Source organism: Mirounga angustirostris, unplaced genomic scaffold (genome assembly GCF_029215605.1).
Source record: "Mirounga angustirostris isolate CCGP_5_RB_7025 unplaced genomic scaffold, mMirAng1.0.hap1 SCAF_5, whole genome shotgun sequence".
NCBI classification, from domain to species: domain Eukaryota; kingdom Metazoa; phylum Chordata; class Mammalia; order Carnivora; family Phocidae; genus Mirounga; species Mirounga angustirostris.
Window position 1 is genome coordinate 120304902 of NW_026991713.1, and position 18655 is coordinate 120323556.

The following is an 18655-nucleotide window of genomic DNA, read 5'->3' on the forward strand; positions in this document are numbered from 1 at the left end:
TGCCTACATCAATTTAACAGTAACGTTGGGGCATGTAATGGGACTGGGCTCAGTTCCTCAAGGGCAGCATCTATTACAGTTTCTTTAAGTAATGGTAACACATCTGAAATGTTTAGTGAACTGTCTGGAACATTGTGAGCACTCAAGAGATGTTAGTGTTTATTAACTACTACACCTGTAAATTATTTTTGTATCCACCCAGTAACATTTTATATATGACTCTCTGTCTCCTTGTGGCTTGTCAGAAAGAGCCAGAGGATGGTGGGAATCATACTCTTTCCATATATTTGACGTGTAATGTAATTGAATTTTAAATGGAGTATTTCTCTGTGCTATTGTTGAGAGTTCTAAGCTACTGCATGTGAAAGTTCTTTGTAAACTATAATACTGATGGAATGATGACAACAACAGTAACATCAGCCTAGTTAAGATTTATCGAGGACTATGTGCCAGGCATTGCAGCTTCTAAGATGGGTTCCACTGTTTTTCTCATTTTAGAGGTGAAGAAACAAAGACTCAGAGAGGTTAAGTATCTTGCCTGGGTCACACAGTTAAGCAGTGGGGAAAAGGATTGAACACAAAGCCCTCTTGGCCTTAGCCATTCTGCTGTGTTTGCTCTTTCTGTATATTTCCTTGCACAGTTTATCTTAGCTTTACTGTTATTGATTACACTAATATTGGTAATGGGAATGCTACTATTTATTTATTTATTTATTTATTTATTTATTTATTTATTTAAAGATTTTATTTATTTGACAGAGAGACACAGCCAGAGAGGGCACAGAAGCAGGGGGAGTGAGAGAGGGAGCAGCAGGCCCCCCACTGAGCAGGGAGCCCGACGCGGGGCTCGATCCCAGGACCCTGGGATCATGACCTGAGCTGAAGGCAGACGCTCAACCATCTGAGCCAGCCAGGCACCCCTGGGAATGCTACTATTTAAAACCTGAAGTTTCATAACTCCAGAAATAGTACCTCTTCCAGCGTTGTTATGTTTTTTATTAAAGGGTAATTGTGGATGAGCTAAAGTATATTATATAAACCATTGGAACCGAAGTGGCAACTTCAGTGAGTAGGTGATTTTATTGGAGTTGTTTTGGATAAGATCATTTTTCAGTGACTGTAAAACCAACCTTATGGTGAGGGGCATGGCCTTTACCATTTTGCAAAAGCCAAAGCCCTGTTAGTCCTCTCCCATGTAGGAGAAATCAAATGCGTGGGAGTAATTTCTGTTTATTATAGATTTATGCTGCATGGCAGAATCTCTGTACTTAAATATTTAGATCACAGATTGTGGCCTAATTTATATCTGTGTACGTGCTCACCTTTTCTTTCAAAATAGAATTCCATACTTTTTAAGATACTTTTTTTTTTTTTAATTTTTGGAATTTTTATATTTACCAATGAAGAGTCTGAACAAGGACTTCTTTTGTCTCTAAAACAAAACTGAAAAGAGGAGTTTGTACCATCATTCTAAAAACAAATTTTAATTTACACTTTCTGGAAGGACTTTATGTACTGGACCCAATAGATTTTCTAGGTTTTCGAAGTTTGGTTGAAAAGGTATTTAAGTACAAACTGCTTTATCCACGGTCAGCGTCATCGGTGTTTTTATATGGAGCTGATGAAATTACATTGGAAGTTCTCATGTCTATTCTATTGTCTGCCTTACTAGATGGTTGTCTAAAATGTGTACTTGAGTTGCGGCAGTCACGGAGCGGAAACCGATGTAGAAGTGGACGAATGGTCCCAGGGAATTAGATGGGAGTTCCAGCTGAGGCCCTCTCCTGCTTCTGACGGTTCCCCTCAGTTAGTGCCCACATTTCATTTAGTGCAAGGGCCTTTTCCCGGGTCTCAAACTTAAAGACAAACCTTCAGGTCTGTTCATTTGTTTTCCAATCCCTTGTATCCCAGAGGGGCATCTCTGTGTTTACCTGAGCCTTTTTGTCTGTTTGAAGGCAATCTCTTTGTAGCCCGCGTCCTCAGGTGAATTTGGCGTCTTGTTTGCCTGGTCTGCATGGGTCTTCACCTTGAAGCCGTGAGAAGTGGCCTCACGTTCTGTTCACCAAACCATATAGCTAGTGGGCCACACACCTGGGATTTGAAACAAGGTCTGCCCGACTCCCAGACCTTGGCCATCATCATGTTGTTCCTCTTCTGCTGTGTGCCAGGCGCCCCACATATAGTACTGTGGTCTGTGTCACTAATGTTGCATAGGAATGATCTAGAAATAAGTCCAGGGACTTACAGTTCTCCCTAGAAAGAAATGGATGTTTTTCAGGTCAGGTGGCTTCACTATGGGGCATCAGTGTGAGGCATTTTTCCATTTTTTTTTTGCTCTACCTGGTTTCCCTCTGCATAACTCACTCTCCCAAATTACCTGGTCCTCTGAGGTCGCCTCTTTTATTTTTCTGTTAACCACATAATGCTTTTTATTCCCCCAGATATTCTCTCTCTCTGGGCCTATTGGTCAACTATCTAATGAATTCCTTGAATAAGTCAAGCCTATTAACTATATTGAGCCATCAGAATCATGGATCTAGTAGCCTTTTGTCAGGTGGTCGTAGAACATATTAGGTTAAAGGAGATATTTTTGTGTGTTTCTTATAAATTAGGCATCAAGAGTGTCTGCAGAGTGAGTTTGGCCACATCTGCATGAAGCTTGTGACCCAGTGTTTTGGTTCAACCCCTTTGAGGGTATTCACTCGCATGGCAGCAAAAAGAATATTTTCCAGGCAAATGAACATTGTTGTGGGTAAATCCTTCCAGTGCTAAAAGCATCAGATTCCACGACTATCCCTCCAGAGAGAGCTCTGATTGTGTTAAGAGAACCTGGCATAGCAGCCTTAGCTTGGAGCGTCCTCCGCCCCATCACCACAGAGTGAGGGGACTGCTGTTCTCTCTTCCAGGGTTCGATCCATTGAGCCAATATGGCTCCATTTGACAGAAGATTTTCTCGATACTTTTGGTTAAGAGTGCCTGGAAAAGGAGGGACGCCTGGGTGTCTCAGTTAGCTAAGTGTCTGACTTTGGCTCATGTCATGATCTCAGGGTCCTGGGATCCAGCCCCGTGTCAGGCTCCCCACTCCGTGGGTCATCTGCTTGTCTCCTTCCCCTCTGCCCCTACCCCTGCTCACATTCTTTGTCTCTCTCAAATAAATAAATAAAATCTTAAAAAAAAAAGAGTACCTGTAAAAGGAAATATCCTCAGACATTTCTACATCTGTCATCCAAGGTCAGCCATTAGCTACTGTCATACCAAGTGAAAGAGACTGGGCTAAGAGGAGAAAGCATCACCGAACTGATTTAACTCTAATTGTAGTTGAGACATGGTGGGATTAATGGGTGTGGTCAGAGCAGAAGGTAAATATTTGGGGTGTCTTACTGAGTATTAAGTCATCAACTTTGCCCACCTTTTTTTTTTTTCCTATTAGAAAGTAACTTGGATAGTATCTTGGTCATGAGTGCAGATGGCCACCAGTGACAGGAAGACCCTAACATAGAAGCTTAACATATAGGTGGGATTTTTCATTCTCACATAATGAAGTGTGGAGGTAAAGGGTCCAGTCTTGGTATGGTAGATACTCTCAGGCTCTCAGGTTCCTTTCCTTCTGCTTTGTCATCATTAGTATGGTGACTTATTGCCTTGTGATGACTTCATGGCTGTTGCATCCCTATGACTGGGAAAGGTGGAAGAGAAAAGTGTCAAAGGGCTGAGCCAGCAAGTCTTTCCCCTTTGCCCCAGAAACACCAGGAACACTGCTGGGAAGACTTCTATAAATGTCCTGTGGCCAGAGCTGGGCACCAGGGGAGGCCAGTCGCTGGCTAAGGGGAAGGAGCAAACCGTGTCTGATTTAGAGCAACTCATCCTCTGGGACTGGGGCAAGGGTCTGGCTACTCTCATAAATACATCTGGGTTCTGTTATTGGGAAAGAATGGGGTCGCATAGGCAGTCTATTCAATAGACGGGGCCATGGCTCTGTAGGAAGTGGCCGTCTATTCAGTGATTTTATTTCACCTGGGATGTTGTGTCCCTCACCGGTGTAGTTCCCACCCATCTATCTTTTTCTATTATCTTGGTAGAGGAAGGCTAACACTATGTAGCATTCTTTATATAAAAATGTAAGATCATTTGCTTATCATGACTCAGGTAAAATTCATTAGAAATACAATAGGAGTGACAATAAGCAAATAATATGTGTGTGTGTGTGTATGTATGTGTGTGTGTACCTATCTTTTAAGACCAAAGAAAGGACTGGAGACCCCACTTAAGACTGAACTATTTGCCTGCACAGTGAAGGAACTAAATACTTCACCCTTATCTTGTGCTCTTGTCCTGAACATTCTGCTCAGGTCAGAGCCTATCGGGGGACCCTGTGGCCATTGCATACACCACTGCAGTCAAGAATGTGACTGTGAGGGGGGAGAAGATAGTGGCAAAAGATAAAAATAATGAGCCAAACTTAAACCTAATGATAGGTTATTTTCTCTCACACTTAATTATATAATGGGGATACTTTTTTTTTTCTCTCCTTATGATCAAAATAGCCTACTATTTATCATACTGCCATTAACTGTTTAATTACTAGTGACTGAGGAGGGTGATTTGCAGAGCCCTAAAATTAGGGCTAATCTCTGAGAAGAAAAAAAAAGTAATTTAGAGCTCAGATAAGATAAATATGTTCCAGTGTTGATTTCATGAATAAAGCAAATGTGTAATGCGGTAGGCGTCTCATACCTAAGAGTCACAGCAGTGAGATACGGTATTTTGCTTAGTATGTTCCTATCTGGTCACACCTCAGGTCGAATTATGCCCCTCAAGTCAGGTTTACCTGTGGCAAATCTCGATGTAATGTTAGTGTCGCAACATCGTGTTAGTCACGTCCTTTAAGAACCCGGTATATGGTCAACTCAACTTCACTTTTAGGTTATAATTAGGGAGACCATGTAATTTATCATCTGAACTGGGACATTTTTTTCAGCATAAGTATTTACAGTTTTGGGTAGATAAACATGACTTTATTACAGGATGATACAACTTTTAGCAAATTACCTTCATCCTCTCAACTGGTCATAAATTTTGCCTCACCAGTTTTCAGATTGAGTGGCAATTAGCATGAGAGTGGGATTACATTTTAGGGCCTTGCCCATATAGTTCCTGACTTCGCCTCATGTGTTCATGCAGGGTCTCCCCCCAGAGTAACAATTCTGGCCTCTCCTCAAGGGGAAAAGAGTAACTCCTTTTACTACTGAGTTTGAGAGAAGAAATGAGCATGCTCAGTTCAGCCTCTCTGGACTTTCTCTAGTGCATCTGCCTATCCATAGCGTTCTGGAATGATCTCCACCATGTGGCAAGCTTTCAGGGCAGGTTCTGCTCTTCCTCCCCCTTCAGGGGAGGCAGATAGGGAGGCCTATGGGTGCCCCTAAATTGGGTAAGTTTGATTTGAGCAGAATTAATTAGTATAAGGGAAGCTCATCATGGCTACTGTTTGAGCCCCTTCCTCTAATTCAGCATGTATAGGTAATGATGCTAACAGTAATCTCCATTGTTTGATTTCTGCCTCTACTTCTTAATTGGTTCCATCTGTCCTGATGACTACTTGTCTTAAACCTAGAGGTAGGCAGCTATGTTTTTGTTTGATTGTAGGCTTAACTGTTCAGTCAGTGGCTTGAAAGTAACAATAAACTAGGACACTTGTCGAATGAAATGAGAGTGTTGAATAATTATGCTGAGAAAGCTGGGCAGACAGGACACATATCACTGTGCCTCCGCCCCCATGATCCTTGATGATAACAGGACTCTTACTTATCTAAAGAACAGTCTTTTCTTTTCTGTGTCTCATCACCTTTGTGGTTCTGTGCTAGATATCCATTTATTTGATTTGGCTGGTTTTGAGCATCATTCCTCATTTGAGTATTTACTTTAGAAAACAGACTTCCTCAAGTAATTCTGTTCAAAAGAGGGGCATTAAAATTGTTTTTCTTCTTTCTCATCTTCTGTAAATTATTCTCTCTTTTAGATTCATTATAAAGAAGAGTATAAAAAGTCTAAGGACAAGTGTACATTTGTGACTGACACTCCCATGCTAAACCATGTAAAAAATATCGGTGCTTTTATTTCTGAGGTAAGGCTTCAAAACATGCAAAATAGTTTGCATTTTCATTTTCTATTTATGTGGATAAAAATTTGTGCATTAAAATTAGAGAATAATATTTTTGAGAGCGCCACTGAGTGTTGGTAATATCTACATAATTATGTAATCCTATGCACCATATCAATTAACTTTATGGTTGATATATTTTATTATATATGTCTATATTTCAACTCTAACCCTTTCATATTTATGTAGGATCACTCTTGAAAAGAGATATTTTATTTGATAAGTAGAAAGTACTGGAAAAATAGTTTTAGAAATTCCATTATTTTATTTCCTAATCGGTGTACTAGTTATAAGTTGTTGAATATCATTTTGAAAATAAGTAAAATTTACCAGCTGATTCTATAAAACGTGATACCTTTGGTAAGTAATTTTAAATCCATTTAAACTGTTTTTGAGTAGGATCAGTTCAACAGAGACACTTATTATGAGACCACAGAGAAACGCATTACATTCATTTTCCAGCTGAAAAATCATACAGTCTCTGAGAGCATTTCCAACTGCAGATTATGCTGCATTATAAAGCACCATGTTAACAGCGATTTCTGTGAGGAGGCATTTCTGTAGTCTGTGACTAGATCACTCAGGAGAGATAAATTTGAAAAGAGGATGAGTACAACAGTATTGCAAATGACTGACATTTAGTGTTTCATAAGTTATGTTGGAAAAAGATCACCATGATATTCTCAGGATTCTTTCTGCTGATGTGAAAACACTTTGAGGAAAACTGGCAAATTTTCTCTTATTGAGTACCCACATCCAACGAGTTGTGAGAACACAAGGATTACACAAGGCCTACGCTCAATAAATCCACGCTCACATCTAGTTTTGAGTGGGGGTAACGTCAGTGTGTGGAAAAACGTGGTTTTGTAGGTTTGCATTAGCTTTTATTTCTCCTGTGCAAAGACTCTCTTGATGTTTCTCATTCCCAATTGATTCTTTTTCCTGAAGGAGTTAACTGCAGAGCACAAAAAGAAAAAAAAAAAAAAAAAGGAAGTGGGCAATCTGTTGTGTTACTTTGCACCTAATCTCTCTAAGAGAAATGGTGAAGGAGCATTTCTATTTACTAGTAATGAATTTTGGGGATCACTCTGAGACAATGCAGATTGGAGGTGGGAAGACACAGAAACAACAAAAAGGTACCTCCCCGCCCCCACCACCTCAGTCATGGTAGAAGTATGTTAAAAAGATTTGAATAAAGGAGCACTGTCCTTTGCATTCAAGTTCTAGACACTACATTCTATCAACTTGTATTTTCTGGAACAACTCAAATGTCTCATTTTTCTCAGGTTTTTCTTTGCTGATCAAACATCTGAAACTCTCTATACAACATGCATAGGTTAAAATAAAAAAGTAGTCATTATTTTCTTGAGCATCTCGTTTTAAAGCTTTTTCCATAATAAATTGGATTTATCTCTCTGCAGAATATGTTCTTCAGTCTAGTATCTAAGGTTAAAATGGTCTTCAGGTTTTTAAATTAATTCTGTTTCTGAAGAAAATTTCTTTTTATTCTCTTTCAATATTCACAGTAAAAAAAAGTAGTGCTTATTAATTTTTTTTCCTTTTTCCCCCCTCTAGGCAAAATACAAAGGCACCATTAAGGCGAACCTCTCCAATTCTCTTTATAAGCAGATGCCAGCCACAATCGATAGTGTTTTTGCAAGAGAAGTTACGCAGCTTCAGAGTGAGGTGTGGTTTTCCTAAATTGTTATATAACTATATATATCGAAATTTAACCACATACAATCAGCATCTTAAAATATATTAATATTTAAAATATGTATTCAAACATAGATAGCAAAAAGGTTGTTTATCTTGGGTTTTACATATTGGATGAAAATTGGAAGCAGCTGACTCATGGGTTGTCAATAGTCACTGTTGGGTCACAGAAAATGAAAAGGACAGGCAAATTTGTTAGTCAAGTGATGCTGTTTTCCTAAGCCCATTCACAGTTATTAATAGAACAAATTTTAATCTTGTTAGGACAACTTACTTAGATTAAAAGCTGACAGGAGGGGCGCCTGGGTGGCTCAGTCATTAAGCATCTGCCTTCGGCTCAGGTCATGATCCCAGGGTCCTGGGATCAAGCCCTGTATTGGGCTCCCTCCTCAGCGGGAAGCCTGCTTCTCCCTCTCCCACTCCCCCTGCTTGTGTTCCCTCTCTCACTGTCTCTCTCTCTGACAAATAAATAAAATCTTTAAAAAAATAAAATCTGACAGCAAATATTAAACCTGTCTCTGATTTAGCATGTGATCTCTAAGTGGAGAACATTCCAGTGGTTTATTCAAAGTCCCGTAACGAGTTAATGGTTAAATTCAGGATCCACAAGTCTGTGCTTCCTCAGTTAGGCGAGAGGTTCCTGAATTTCCTTTTCTGTGGATTATGGATTTCCTGTGGAGTATCTCAGGTGGAAGTGGCCATTTTAGTGATTGCAAGTTGCAGACGAACTCAAGAATTGTCATCCTGTAAGCTCATTTTGAGTCCAGAAGAGTAATTTTCCCCTTTGGTACGTTCGACATAAGGAATACATAGTACATTTAATTTGTTGTATTTCTTAAAACAGAATTTCAAAATAGAATATTTCACTTCTTTCTCAGTCATCTTATTGTTTTGTTTTCTCCATAGCACAGTTTTTTTTTTTTTTTTTAACTTTATGAAATGGCTTCCTAAGTGATACGAGAGCAGGGACTTCCTGTGTCTTGTTCTCTGCTCTACCCCCGAGCTTAGAACAGTCCTTGGCACGCAGGGGGATAGTCAGTAAATACTGGTAAAATGGATTTTGTTGAATTTGTTGATTCCTTTTATAAGGAAATGTTTCCTTTTATGTAGTTTAATATTCTTAATGCTACATTTTAGGTTAAAAATAATAATGGACACATACAAATGCTTACTATGTGTCAGGTGCTGATCTATACATTTCACATATATTTATATCATTTAATCCGCATAAGTACTCCCAGAGATAGCCCCATTTCAGAGATGTGGAAACTGAAGCACAGAGGAGTTAAATAACTTGCCTGAGATCACACAGCCAATAAATGGCAGAGCCAACACATGGACATAGATAGTCTGGCTTCAGAGTCTGGGTTCTTAACCACACACTGCATCACCTCTTTCTTACCATTTCCACCACTCTTTTGCTTATTAAACAACTTGACTTCTTCCATCAAAATCTTTTTAGTTTTAAGTAGAGGATGCCTAGGTAATTTTAAAATAGTCTTAAAATAAAGTACTCTTGAAAAAGACTGAGCATTGTTATCCTTTGAGAACATCTTTAAGTACTTTATTATTACAAATTTAAATGTCCTCTGTGTACTCAGCTTGGCAGTAAACTAATCTCAGCTGTGCAACATGAGGCTAAAAATATATGATATCAGAGTTTTGCATGGCTGACCATGACTAATATGTCCCTTTTTTTCCCCTCACAACATCTGGTCATCTAGCCACTAGCTGATAATAAACGGACTACTTTATAACGCAAATAAGTACAATCCAACAGTTGATATGTGACAAATAACAATTATGCAAGAAAGAATAGTCTCTTCTTATTTTTATACTTGGGAAGGTAACCTTGGCAGATATTTACATCCTCATTGTGTGAAAGTGCCCAACTTTTCTCACTTTTTATGGCAGAAACGAACATGTGCAATATAGGACTTTTTAAAAAAATTTAATTTAATTTTATTATGTTACGTTAGTCGCCATACAATGCAGTGTAGGACTTAACATGGAAGATAATCCATACTGTATATTGTGGAATCTTGTTTTCCCCCCAGAATAAGTTGTCTCTTGCCTTGTTAGCATGTGTTATGCTATAGTAGAGTATGCCCCTGGGAAAGACGGGTATGTGCTCCCAACACCGCCCACTGTTGTAATTAGTCACTGAACTTGTTAGTAAGGAAACACCTGGGTTCTGAATAAAGTATCTATTTCAATGGAATAATGTAATGTAATAACATTTCAGTGTAATGTAATAATACTTCTTGAGGTTTGTATAAATCAATTTTATTGTTGCTAAAATTGCAGTTCTCAGAGCTTACCTGGTAATAAGACTATCAAGAAAGTAAAACTATCTGACAGTGTCTGATAAAATTACAGAACTAACATTTTACTGTGTCCAAATTGTATCAGATTTGTGGTAACCTAAATTAGAGTGGTTGACACATTCTGGAATTTCAAGGTGTTCTGGATTCTAATGAAAAGTCTCCTAAACTGAGGACACTGGGTCAAAATGTTACGTTAAAATCAATTTGCAAACATTCTCAGCTGCTTACATCCAGACTAGAATGATAAGGTGAAGAGAGCTAAATTAATGCTCCTTACAGAAAATGACTGAGGGGAAGTCATTCTAAAAAAAGAGAGAGATGTGGAGATTTTAGGATGCCGTTTTACGAGATATCCCCCATTAAAAATTTTATAAACAAAGACCACAAAGAGAATTTCTGGAAACGAATGGACCATGCCATGAAATGGTGAGATCCTTCTCACCAGGGCTGTTTCAGGCAGAGGCTAAATAATCTCTTATCACAGAACTGATACAGGCTACTCAGGCATCTGGACTCAGATGTTTGACAGCCTATGTTTTTATCCATAGAGGCTCCGGGGTCCTGCCTAGCAGTGCATTTACCTATATAGTAGTTGTAAAATATCCTGAAGTTAGAAATGTATAGAGATCTTATATATATATATATACACACACATATATATATGATATAAAAATATACTATGCTATACTATGCTATCAAATATGCAAGATAAATGTATGTACTACTTTTATAAACATATTTATATATAAGTATATAAGACTATTGCAAATGTCTTCCACTAGTTAGGTATCCAGTAGCAAGGCGACCTTGATTCTCAAGTATGAAGAAAACAGTGTTAATCTAGGGAAATGCTAAACAATAATGACAAATCCTAAGAAATCAAATTTATCAGAAAATTTATTAGCTTGTCATGATTTTCCATTAGCTATTTTAAGGATGAAAATCAATATGATAAATTAAAGTTCAGCTGCCTCCAATTTGATGTAATCTTAATTCTAAAGTGGTGCTTCGTTGTAGCTATAAATGAAATGACTTTTAATGCTGCAAGTAGAAAATTACAGAGCCTTTTAAAGAAAGAGTGCTTTTTAAAATTGTGCTTGATGACTCACCATTTCTATGATAACCCACGAAATGATCAGCTGCATTGATTATGTTTATAAAGTCACAAGTCATACAAACTAAACTAGGCACAGAGCAAAAAGGAGCTAGTTACGTGCTATCTCCTTTTATTTAAGAAGAAGAAACAAATCTGATAAAGGTTTCTTCTTGGCATAATAGACCTGGTCACCCACTAAACTCCTCCTCCTTTCCCCCAAAGTTATAATATAGAATGTAATGGAACTGACATAGTGTTTTTTGCCAACTTAAATGGAGGTCCTTAATGGGTTTCCTATTTAACATAACTAATTGGTGAAAATGTAAAGATATGTTCATGAGAATTAGATATCCTGATGGATTAAATCAATGGACAGACTCTAACAAGATGAGTGATCCCTGAAATAACGGGGTGCTGCGTGTGAGTCCTGATAATCAACTAGATATACCGGATTGGATGTGAAGACAGAGTGGGGCAGAACTGAACAAGGCTTAAGGACACTAGGTGACAGGAATCTCAACGTAGTTATTAGAAGGAAAACACTGTGATCTATGGATACATGAATAATAGCGAGCACACAAGAAATCATAACCCAGACTAAATTGGACAGTTCTAATTAAGAGAGGTCAGACCATATCTGGAACATTCTGGGCATCTTAAGAAAGGGTGGATTAATTGGAAATTGTGCAGAGGAGGGCATTTAGGGGTACAGGGGCTCACGACCTTACTCCGTGCAGATGGTCTGGAGAAATGGAAGGCATTGACAGCTGTGTGCCCACACCTAAAGTTCCATCCGGTGAACTAGCCGCTAGAGGAAGACGTATTGGGGCTTCATTAAGGGAGGGGCTTTGTGTCAAAGCTTCCACAATTTAGAGACTGTGACACCCCAGCGTGAGTTCCATTTCAGTAAACGTTTTCAAGAAGAACTTGGTGGGGGAGCCAGAGAGGAGATTTAAATATTGATAGTTGTAAGAAATGGCTTTCTTTCTTTATGGTAAGAGGCGATGATTTTATTTTTAAAAATTAGTTTTGTAAATATCACCTTAATCCTCTAGACAAGTATATTATCTAAGTTAAATGAATGGTTAATACAGTTTATTAAAACCCATGAGGGGTTTAAGTTCATGAGAATATTTAATAAACTCATTTATTCAGTCTTTTGCTAAACATTTATTACATTTCTACTCTCTGTCATTCAATATGAGAGGCACAGGATATTAAAAGATGTGTAAGAAGATACAGGCATAGTTCTCAAGGAGCTAGTATTGGTAAAAAGTTTTTCCTTAAGTTGAGCTGTTATTCCTTTCCATTAAAAATTAGATCTTATTTTGTTCTTGTGACTACTCTTCCAGCTTTTCTCTTTAAATTGCCTCTATTCTCCTGTGTCGAGTTATCCTAACTCCATTTAATATTTTTATTATAAAACTTAATATCTATTTAAAATTAATTTTAAAATAATTTATTCATTCATTCCTATTTTATTTTTATTCATTCATTCATTGAGCAAATATTTATTGATCCTTACTTTGTGCCAGGCACTAGTTTGGGCTCTGAGCATTCACCGAGCTAGATAGTTACATTCTCATGAGGGAAGACAGAAAATAAGTAATTCTATAAAAATAAAACAAAAGTAATTAAAAAGTGCAAAGGAAATACATAGGATAATGGAATAGACTGCGAATAAAGGGACAATTTCTTTGCTGTCTTCTGAATTTTTTTTCCCCTAACTCTATCATTGAATTTGGTTACTTATACTTTTGAAGTAATCATTCTCATGCCTTCTGTCCATCCCAGGAGGGAACAAGTTGAAATGGTAGCAATGGATGACATTGGCATGATGGCTCATTTCCCTCAGGACAGACCTTGACATATCTCAGAAATCTGCGTGCATGTTTTATTTTCTCCCAAAGGTTGGGGCATTTAATGAGGTTTATGTTGTATTATAGCTGTGCCTGCAGAAAAGTCATAACAATTAATTAAAAATGAAAAATTTGCCTTTAAATATCTGGTCATTTTCCCCACTTTGTCAGTTGCTTTCCCAAGATTTAAACCTTGGACATTTATGACCCTAAGAGCTCATAGATTTGGAAGGTTTCCCAAAACCATAGCTGAGATTTAAGCTAGCTGAATATGAGTGGGGATTTTAGCATGCATATGGTCAAATGCTTTTGAAACAAACAGGAAAGAGTCAGATTTAGGATTCTAACCTGAAGCACTAACCTTAAAGCACTGAGTATATTCTCTTGTTGTAGAGGCTTAGGCAAATATGACCATCAGTGGTGGGATTGAAATACACAAACTCCTAGCAAAACACCGAAATTTAATAGGTAAGAATGTAGTATGCCCCTGAAAAAACTAACAATGATTTGTGTTTTTAAAGGTTGCCTATAAGCAGAAACATGATGCTGCCAAAGGATTCTCAGATTATGCCCATATGAAGGAGCCACCTGACATCAAACATGCCATGGAGGTCAATAAACACCAGAGTAATGTAAGGACCCCCTCCCTCATGTTTTTCTGGTAAATCGTGGTTACCCACATCAGGGCTAATGGATATGTTGTTGCAATTTACATATTACAACTCTCCTCTTCAAAAAGAACTTTAAAATTTCTTGTTTTTAAATCTCCCAGTATTCAGTCATAAATTCATCTGAATTACTCTATCAAAAGTCATTAAAACCTTGTAGAATGTCTTTAAAATGTCAGGTCCTTGCAGATATTGGAAGTTCTGCCTTGGACCTATTGGGTTATTGGCATTTCCTAGAGTGCCCTTGACTTGATGGTAAAGCTCTCGTAGTTTCCAGTCTAGAATTGTAGAAGAACTGGGAGAAAGGACACCAGAAACCACTGGCCTGGGGAATAGTCCCTCACAAAGGCTAGTGAGATAGTACCCCACTACTGTCTCTTTTGGAGCACATATGGAGAGCAAATGGTCAAACTTAAGACCCATGGAGAACATGAAAGCAGTTGATGTGTAATGGCTGACTTAGCAGAAACCAAGGGAGAGGAAACAAACCCATAGAAGATAAATTCTTTTAAAAGTTGTAAGTTAGAAGATTATAAAGTTGTAAGTTAGCAGGAGCATCAAAACTTCCGCGTGTTTGCTCAATGACCACCGCTATCCTGGTGGCCTAGAAGAATAATTTCTTCCTGAAATTTCAGTGGAAGCTCATTTGTCTCCCCATTAGGAGTTCTTTGTTGTCTAGGAGGCATGTAGGAATTGTTCGTTAGGTTCTTAATGGGCTACAATCAGTTCAGATAAATGTGTCTGCCTTAGTTGGGTCAAGAAACTCCCTTTCTTTGGAAGCTACCTGAAACAACTGTGTCATCTCCCATGGGCTCTGTCCCACCACCTAGCTCCCTTACTGAGTGGGGCTTGGCTGACCTTGTGTCCCCAGAGCCTCAGCTGTGCAGTACCTCTTTCCAGGATGGCAACAGTTATCTGGTATTAAATTGCAATAGATCATTGCTTAAGTACAAATGGAGTGAGGTTTTACATTTTCACTCCAATGTGTAAATATATGCCAGTACCAAGACAGTTTCCCAAGATGGTTTAACTTGGATGAGAGATGAGAAAGCTACACGTCTGTAATTACCAGCAAGGCCATTTGAAGGGGATGCTTCGTAAGAACGGTTTGCTTACAGAATGACGGTCATAACCATAATTACTACCACTTAGCTAGCACGGCTGCGCAACAGGAACTCTGCCAAGACTCCCATTGTTTCCAACTCTCACAAAATCCCTGTACTGAGTCCCCATTCTGTAGATGAAGAAAATGAGATGAAAGAGTCAAACTCCCAGGTCCACCCTTTCTGGATGCCTCTTAAAAGGCATTGGTTATTGGTTGAGATTTTAAATGAAAATTTTAAAATGTGGGACAAAATAGGTTATCATCAGGATTTAGATCAACATATTCAAGGAGCTGCAGGACCGAAGGGGTCAGCGGTGGCCCGGGAGGGGCTGGAGCGCCTTACACGGACCCTCGGGAGGCTGCTTCCAACTCTATAATTCAATGAAATTCAAATACGGAAGTTCCTTATCATAGAACTGGGGTTATTATTTTAACTCTGCCTTTTCTTTTAAAAGGTCTTTGATTGAGGGATTGAGGGAATAGAGTATAAAGGCCTTTTCTCTTCCATTCAATACTGTGTACTTATGGGAGAAGGATGTATTTACTTATACTCCTCTGCCTACTCGGCTCGACCTTCACATGCAAAGTTTGTACATATAATAGGATTTAGAAAGTGTTTAAGACTATTTACTCAGATTTAAAGTGAGAATGATATTTGTATTCTACCTGTGAAGTAGTTGATATTCCCCTAGAGTCAGGGCACTTAGAAGAATACATTTGTTGTCCCTACAATATGAAATTTAAACCTAGGTCTCGAAAGCCACAGGAAAGCAAGTACCTCTCCTGGTTCATAGGTGAGGCTGGTGCGTCTCCACAAAAGACAAAACTCTGTCTCCCACAAAACTTCAGTCCGTCGAAACCCATTTGCAGAGAATCTACTAATAGAATTACCCTTCCGTAATGTGGGATGTCCCTTTACATGATGCCTCTAAATGACCTGATTTAGCTTAAAAGAAAATGTGTTGTCACACGTACATCTGATTTGCCTAGAAATAAGGCATCTTTGCTGACCTTTTTATTTTATGTTTCTACCAAGAGCAAGTCAGCTTTCCAGTATCTGTTAGAGAACCAAGAAACTGGGCCAACTGCATTTAAACCTTTTAAGTTCTGCCTCCTTTCAGCACAGACTTTTATTAGAACGTTTATCAGTGGGCCAAAGGGCATGTTTTTCCTTTCAGAACTGTTCTCTCCCTCATGCCTTTAGAAGTGTGAATAGGCAGAAGAGGATGGGGAGAGGACTTCTGTGAGGGCGGACTGAATTCTCACCTCTGTGTAACTCATAGTTTCAAGAGGAAGACTAGTCGTTCTAGGGGCACCAGTCTCTTCTGTCCCCCCCCAATTCAGTGAGCACAGAATGGGGGGGGAGATCATTTATCCGAATATCCTCCACTGAGGCATATAGTAGAAAAGGAATTTAGAGTCAGACCACATGTTGCCTGGAAGATCTTGGACAAGTTACTTAATATCTGCAAATCTCAGTGTTTCCATCTGTAAAGTGGGGCAGTGGTATCCAACTCACTGGGCTCTTGCGAGTATTAAATGAGATGGTGTATATATAAAGGGCTTTGCAGAGGAGCAGCTCCATAAAATATGAGTCCTCTTTGGTCCCCCTCCAATTTTAAAGGGTGATTTGAGAGGTTAGGATGATTTCATAGTCAATTTGAAATAATTAACAGAGCTTAGATTGAGAAAAGGGCCAAATTTTGTGAAATTTATATTAAGAAGCATTTAGGTCAGAAGGTCATGTTCAAAATGATCCTGAACCCATATAACTACCTATCTTGTTGATACTATAACCAAGAAATGATTAAAAACAGCCAATCTAAATCCTTTTTTATCTTAAGGGATGTATCCCTGCCAAATTCTTCTAATGTAATTAGAGAAACTGGAGATAATCTATCCGGTTACTTTCCCCTAAAGAAGGGCTCAAAATGAAAACCCCAGTAATATTATTAGTTCTCATCAATCTTATCAGAGATGCAAAACCCAATAGTTCTGAAGGAAGTCAAACAAATTTTGAACTGCCATCTTAAGTTTTGTAAGTAATGTGGTCTGTATAGACTTGTGATGAAATTGGAGTGGTAAACTCTTCCAAAACACCATATTGGTAATCAATTCAATGTGCATTGGAAGGAAGTATTCAGCAGGGGAAACAAGAGACTTCATGTTTAAGAATTATATATATATATATATATATATATATATATATATATATATATATATAATGGTAAGAAAACTTATCAGGAGATAAAATTTCTATTCCATCAGAAAGTGAAAAAGCTTAGAGATAAATCAGTAAAATGATACTAGAGAGGCTGTCATGGTTTTGTGTGGTTCCCCGATGTGACTTATAATAACAGCACTTTGGGAGTTAGTATTAAAATAGATACATTAGTGTTTTGCTCATCTCTGAGACAAGAATAGTTAGTAATACCCATTCTGCCTTCTTTACAAGATTGTGGTGGTGGTAAAATTAACTCATGAATAAGAAAACTTCTATCAACTCTAAAATGCTTTTTATAAACAATGACAACAATAATAATGAGAAAGATGCAGCTCAGTATTTTACTCCATCTTTTAGGAGATGGAAAACTTTTCTGCCTTCTGATGAATGTCAGATCCTAGGTTTACCTGTATATAAAAGGTTTACATTCTCTCATAAAAATAATACTTACAATCTAATCCTTTACTCATTTTTTACATACAGGATGCCCAGACAGAAATAAGCCTGAGATAGAATTTCCAGTCCATGTGCCTATGTGAGATACCTGGGGGCATTTCTAATGTGAGAGTTTAGGATAAATGTATTTCTTGGGAATGACTGCACGAGTGCTTCCAGATTATAACTAAATACAGGCCCCACTATGCCCTTCTATTCTGCCAAACTCAAGATGTAAATCCTTTCTAGTCTCTTCTCACCAAGAATCACGTTAACCTTCATCAGAGTGGCAAAGGGAATGATGGTTCTGGGCCAGTTGGGTTTGATTTCTTTAAGTCTGCTCACCAGCCTTAATTCCCCCACAGGGGTCTGTCTGTGGCTGCCATCCTGGCTGTCCCCTCATCTCTCAATCTTGGCATCTCCAAGGACATAAATCTGAGTCTCTCATTGGCCAAGCCCAACTCAGAACAATACAAGGAAGGGGACTGTGGATAACTTGTTCCAGTCCTGGGAGGGAATGTTGAGGAAGCCTGGTTGGACAGAGACAATGCAGCACAACAAGGGTGGGATGATGATTTAATGCATTCATGCACGTAAAGTGCTCAGAACAATGCCTGGCATGTTGGACCCTCTGCACAGATGTAAAAAAAAAAAAATGCAAAAGACGTTATACACAACTAGTGAATCACTGAACACTACATCAAAAACTAATGATGTACTACTATATGTTGGCTAACTGAACATAATAAAAAAAAGATCAGGATTATAGGGAACAAGCTGAGATTAAAAGACAATAAAATGATGAAAGTACAAACTGAGGGACAAAGTGAACATGGCGAGACAAGGAAGAAATTCCAAAACAAATTTGATAGAATTAATATCTTTATTGGAGGCAATGAAGAACAGATTTGACACTGCAGAAAAACCTGAAATGGAGACTGTTAACCGGGCGTTTCTAGGTTTAGCAACAGAACTCCATCTCAAGTTAGCTAAGTAAAACATGAGAATTTATTGGCTTGCATAATTGGAAATTCAAGCTACCTTTAGGTGTACCTGGATCCAGAGGCT

At 38.4% G+C, this 18655-nt stretch overlaps 1 protein-coding gene across 3 annotated transcripts in view; it reads left to right on the plus strand.

The window, feature by feature from the left end:
- The window catches only part of NEBL (nebulette), a 347130-nt gene that overhangs the window by 239566 nt on the left and 88909 nt on the right, over nucleotides 1–18655 (plus strand). Inside the window, exons 3-5 of one of the 3 annotated variants that reach the window (XM_064591994.1) lie at nucleotides 6017–6121; nucleotides 7733–7843; nucleotides 13677–13787. The exons of the other annotated variants lie outside the window; for them this stretch is intronic. Coding sequence (XP_064448064.1) covers nucleotides 6017–6121; nucleotides 7733–7843; nucleotides 13677–13787 — 327 coding nt within the window. The remainder of the gene's footprint in view (nucleotides 1–6016; nucleotides 6122–7732; nucleotides 7844–13676; nucleotides 13788–18655) is intronic. 3 annotated transcript variants of the gene reach the window in all.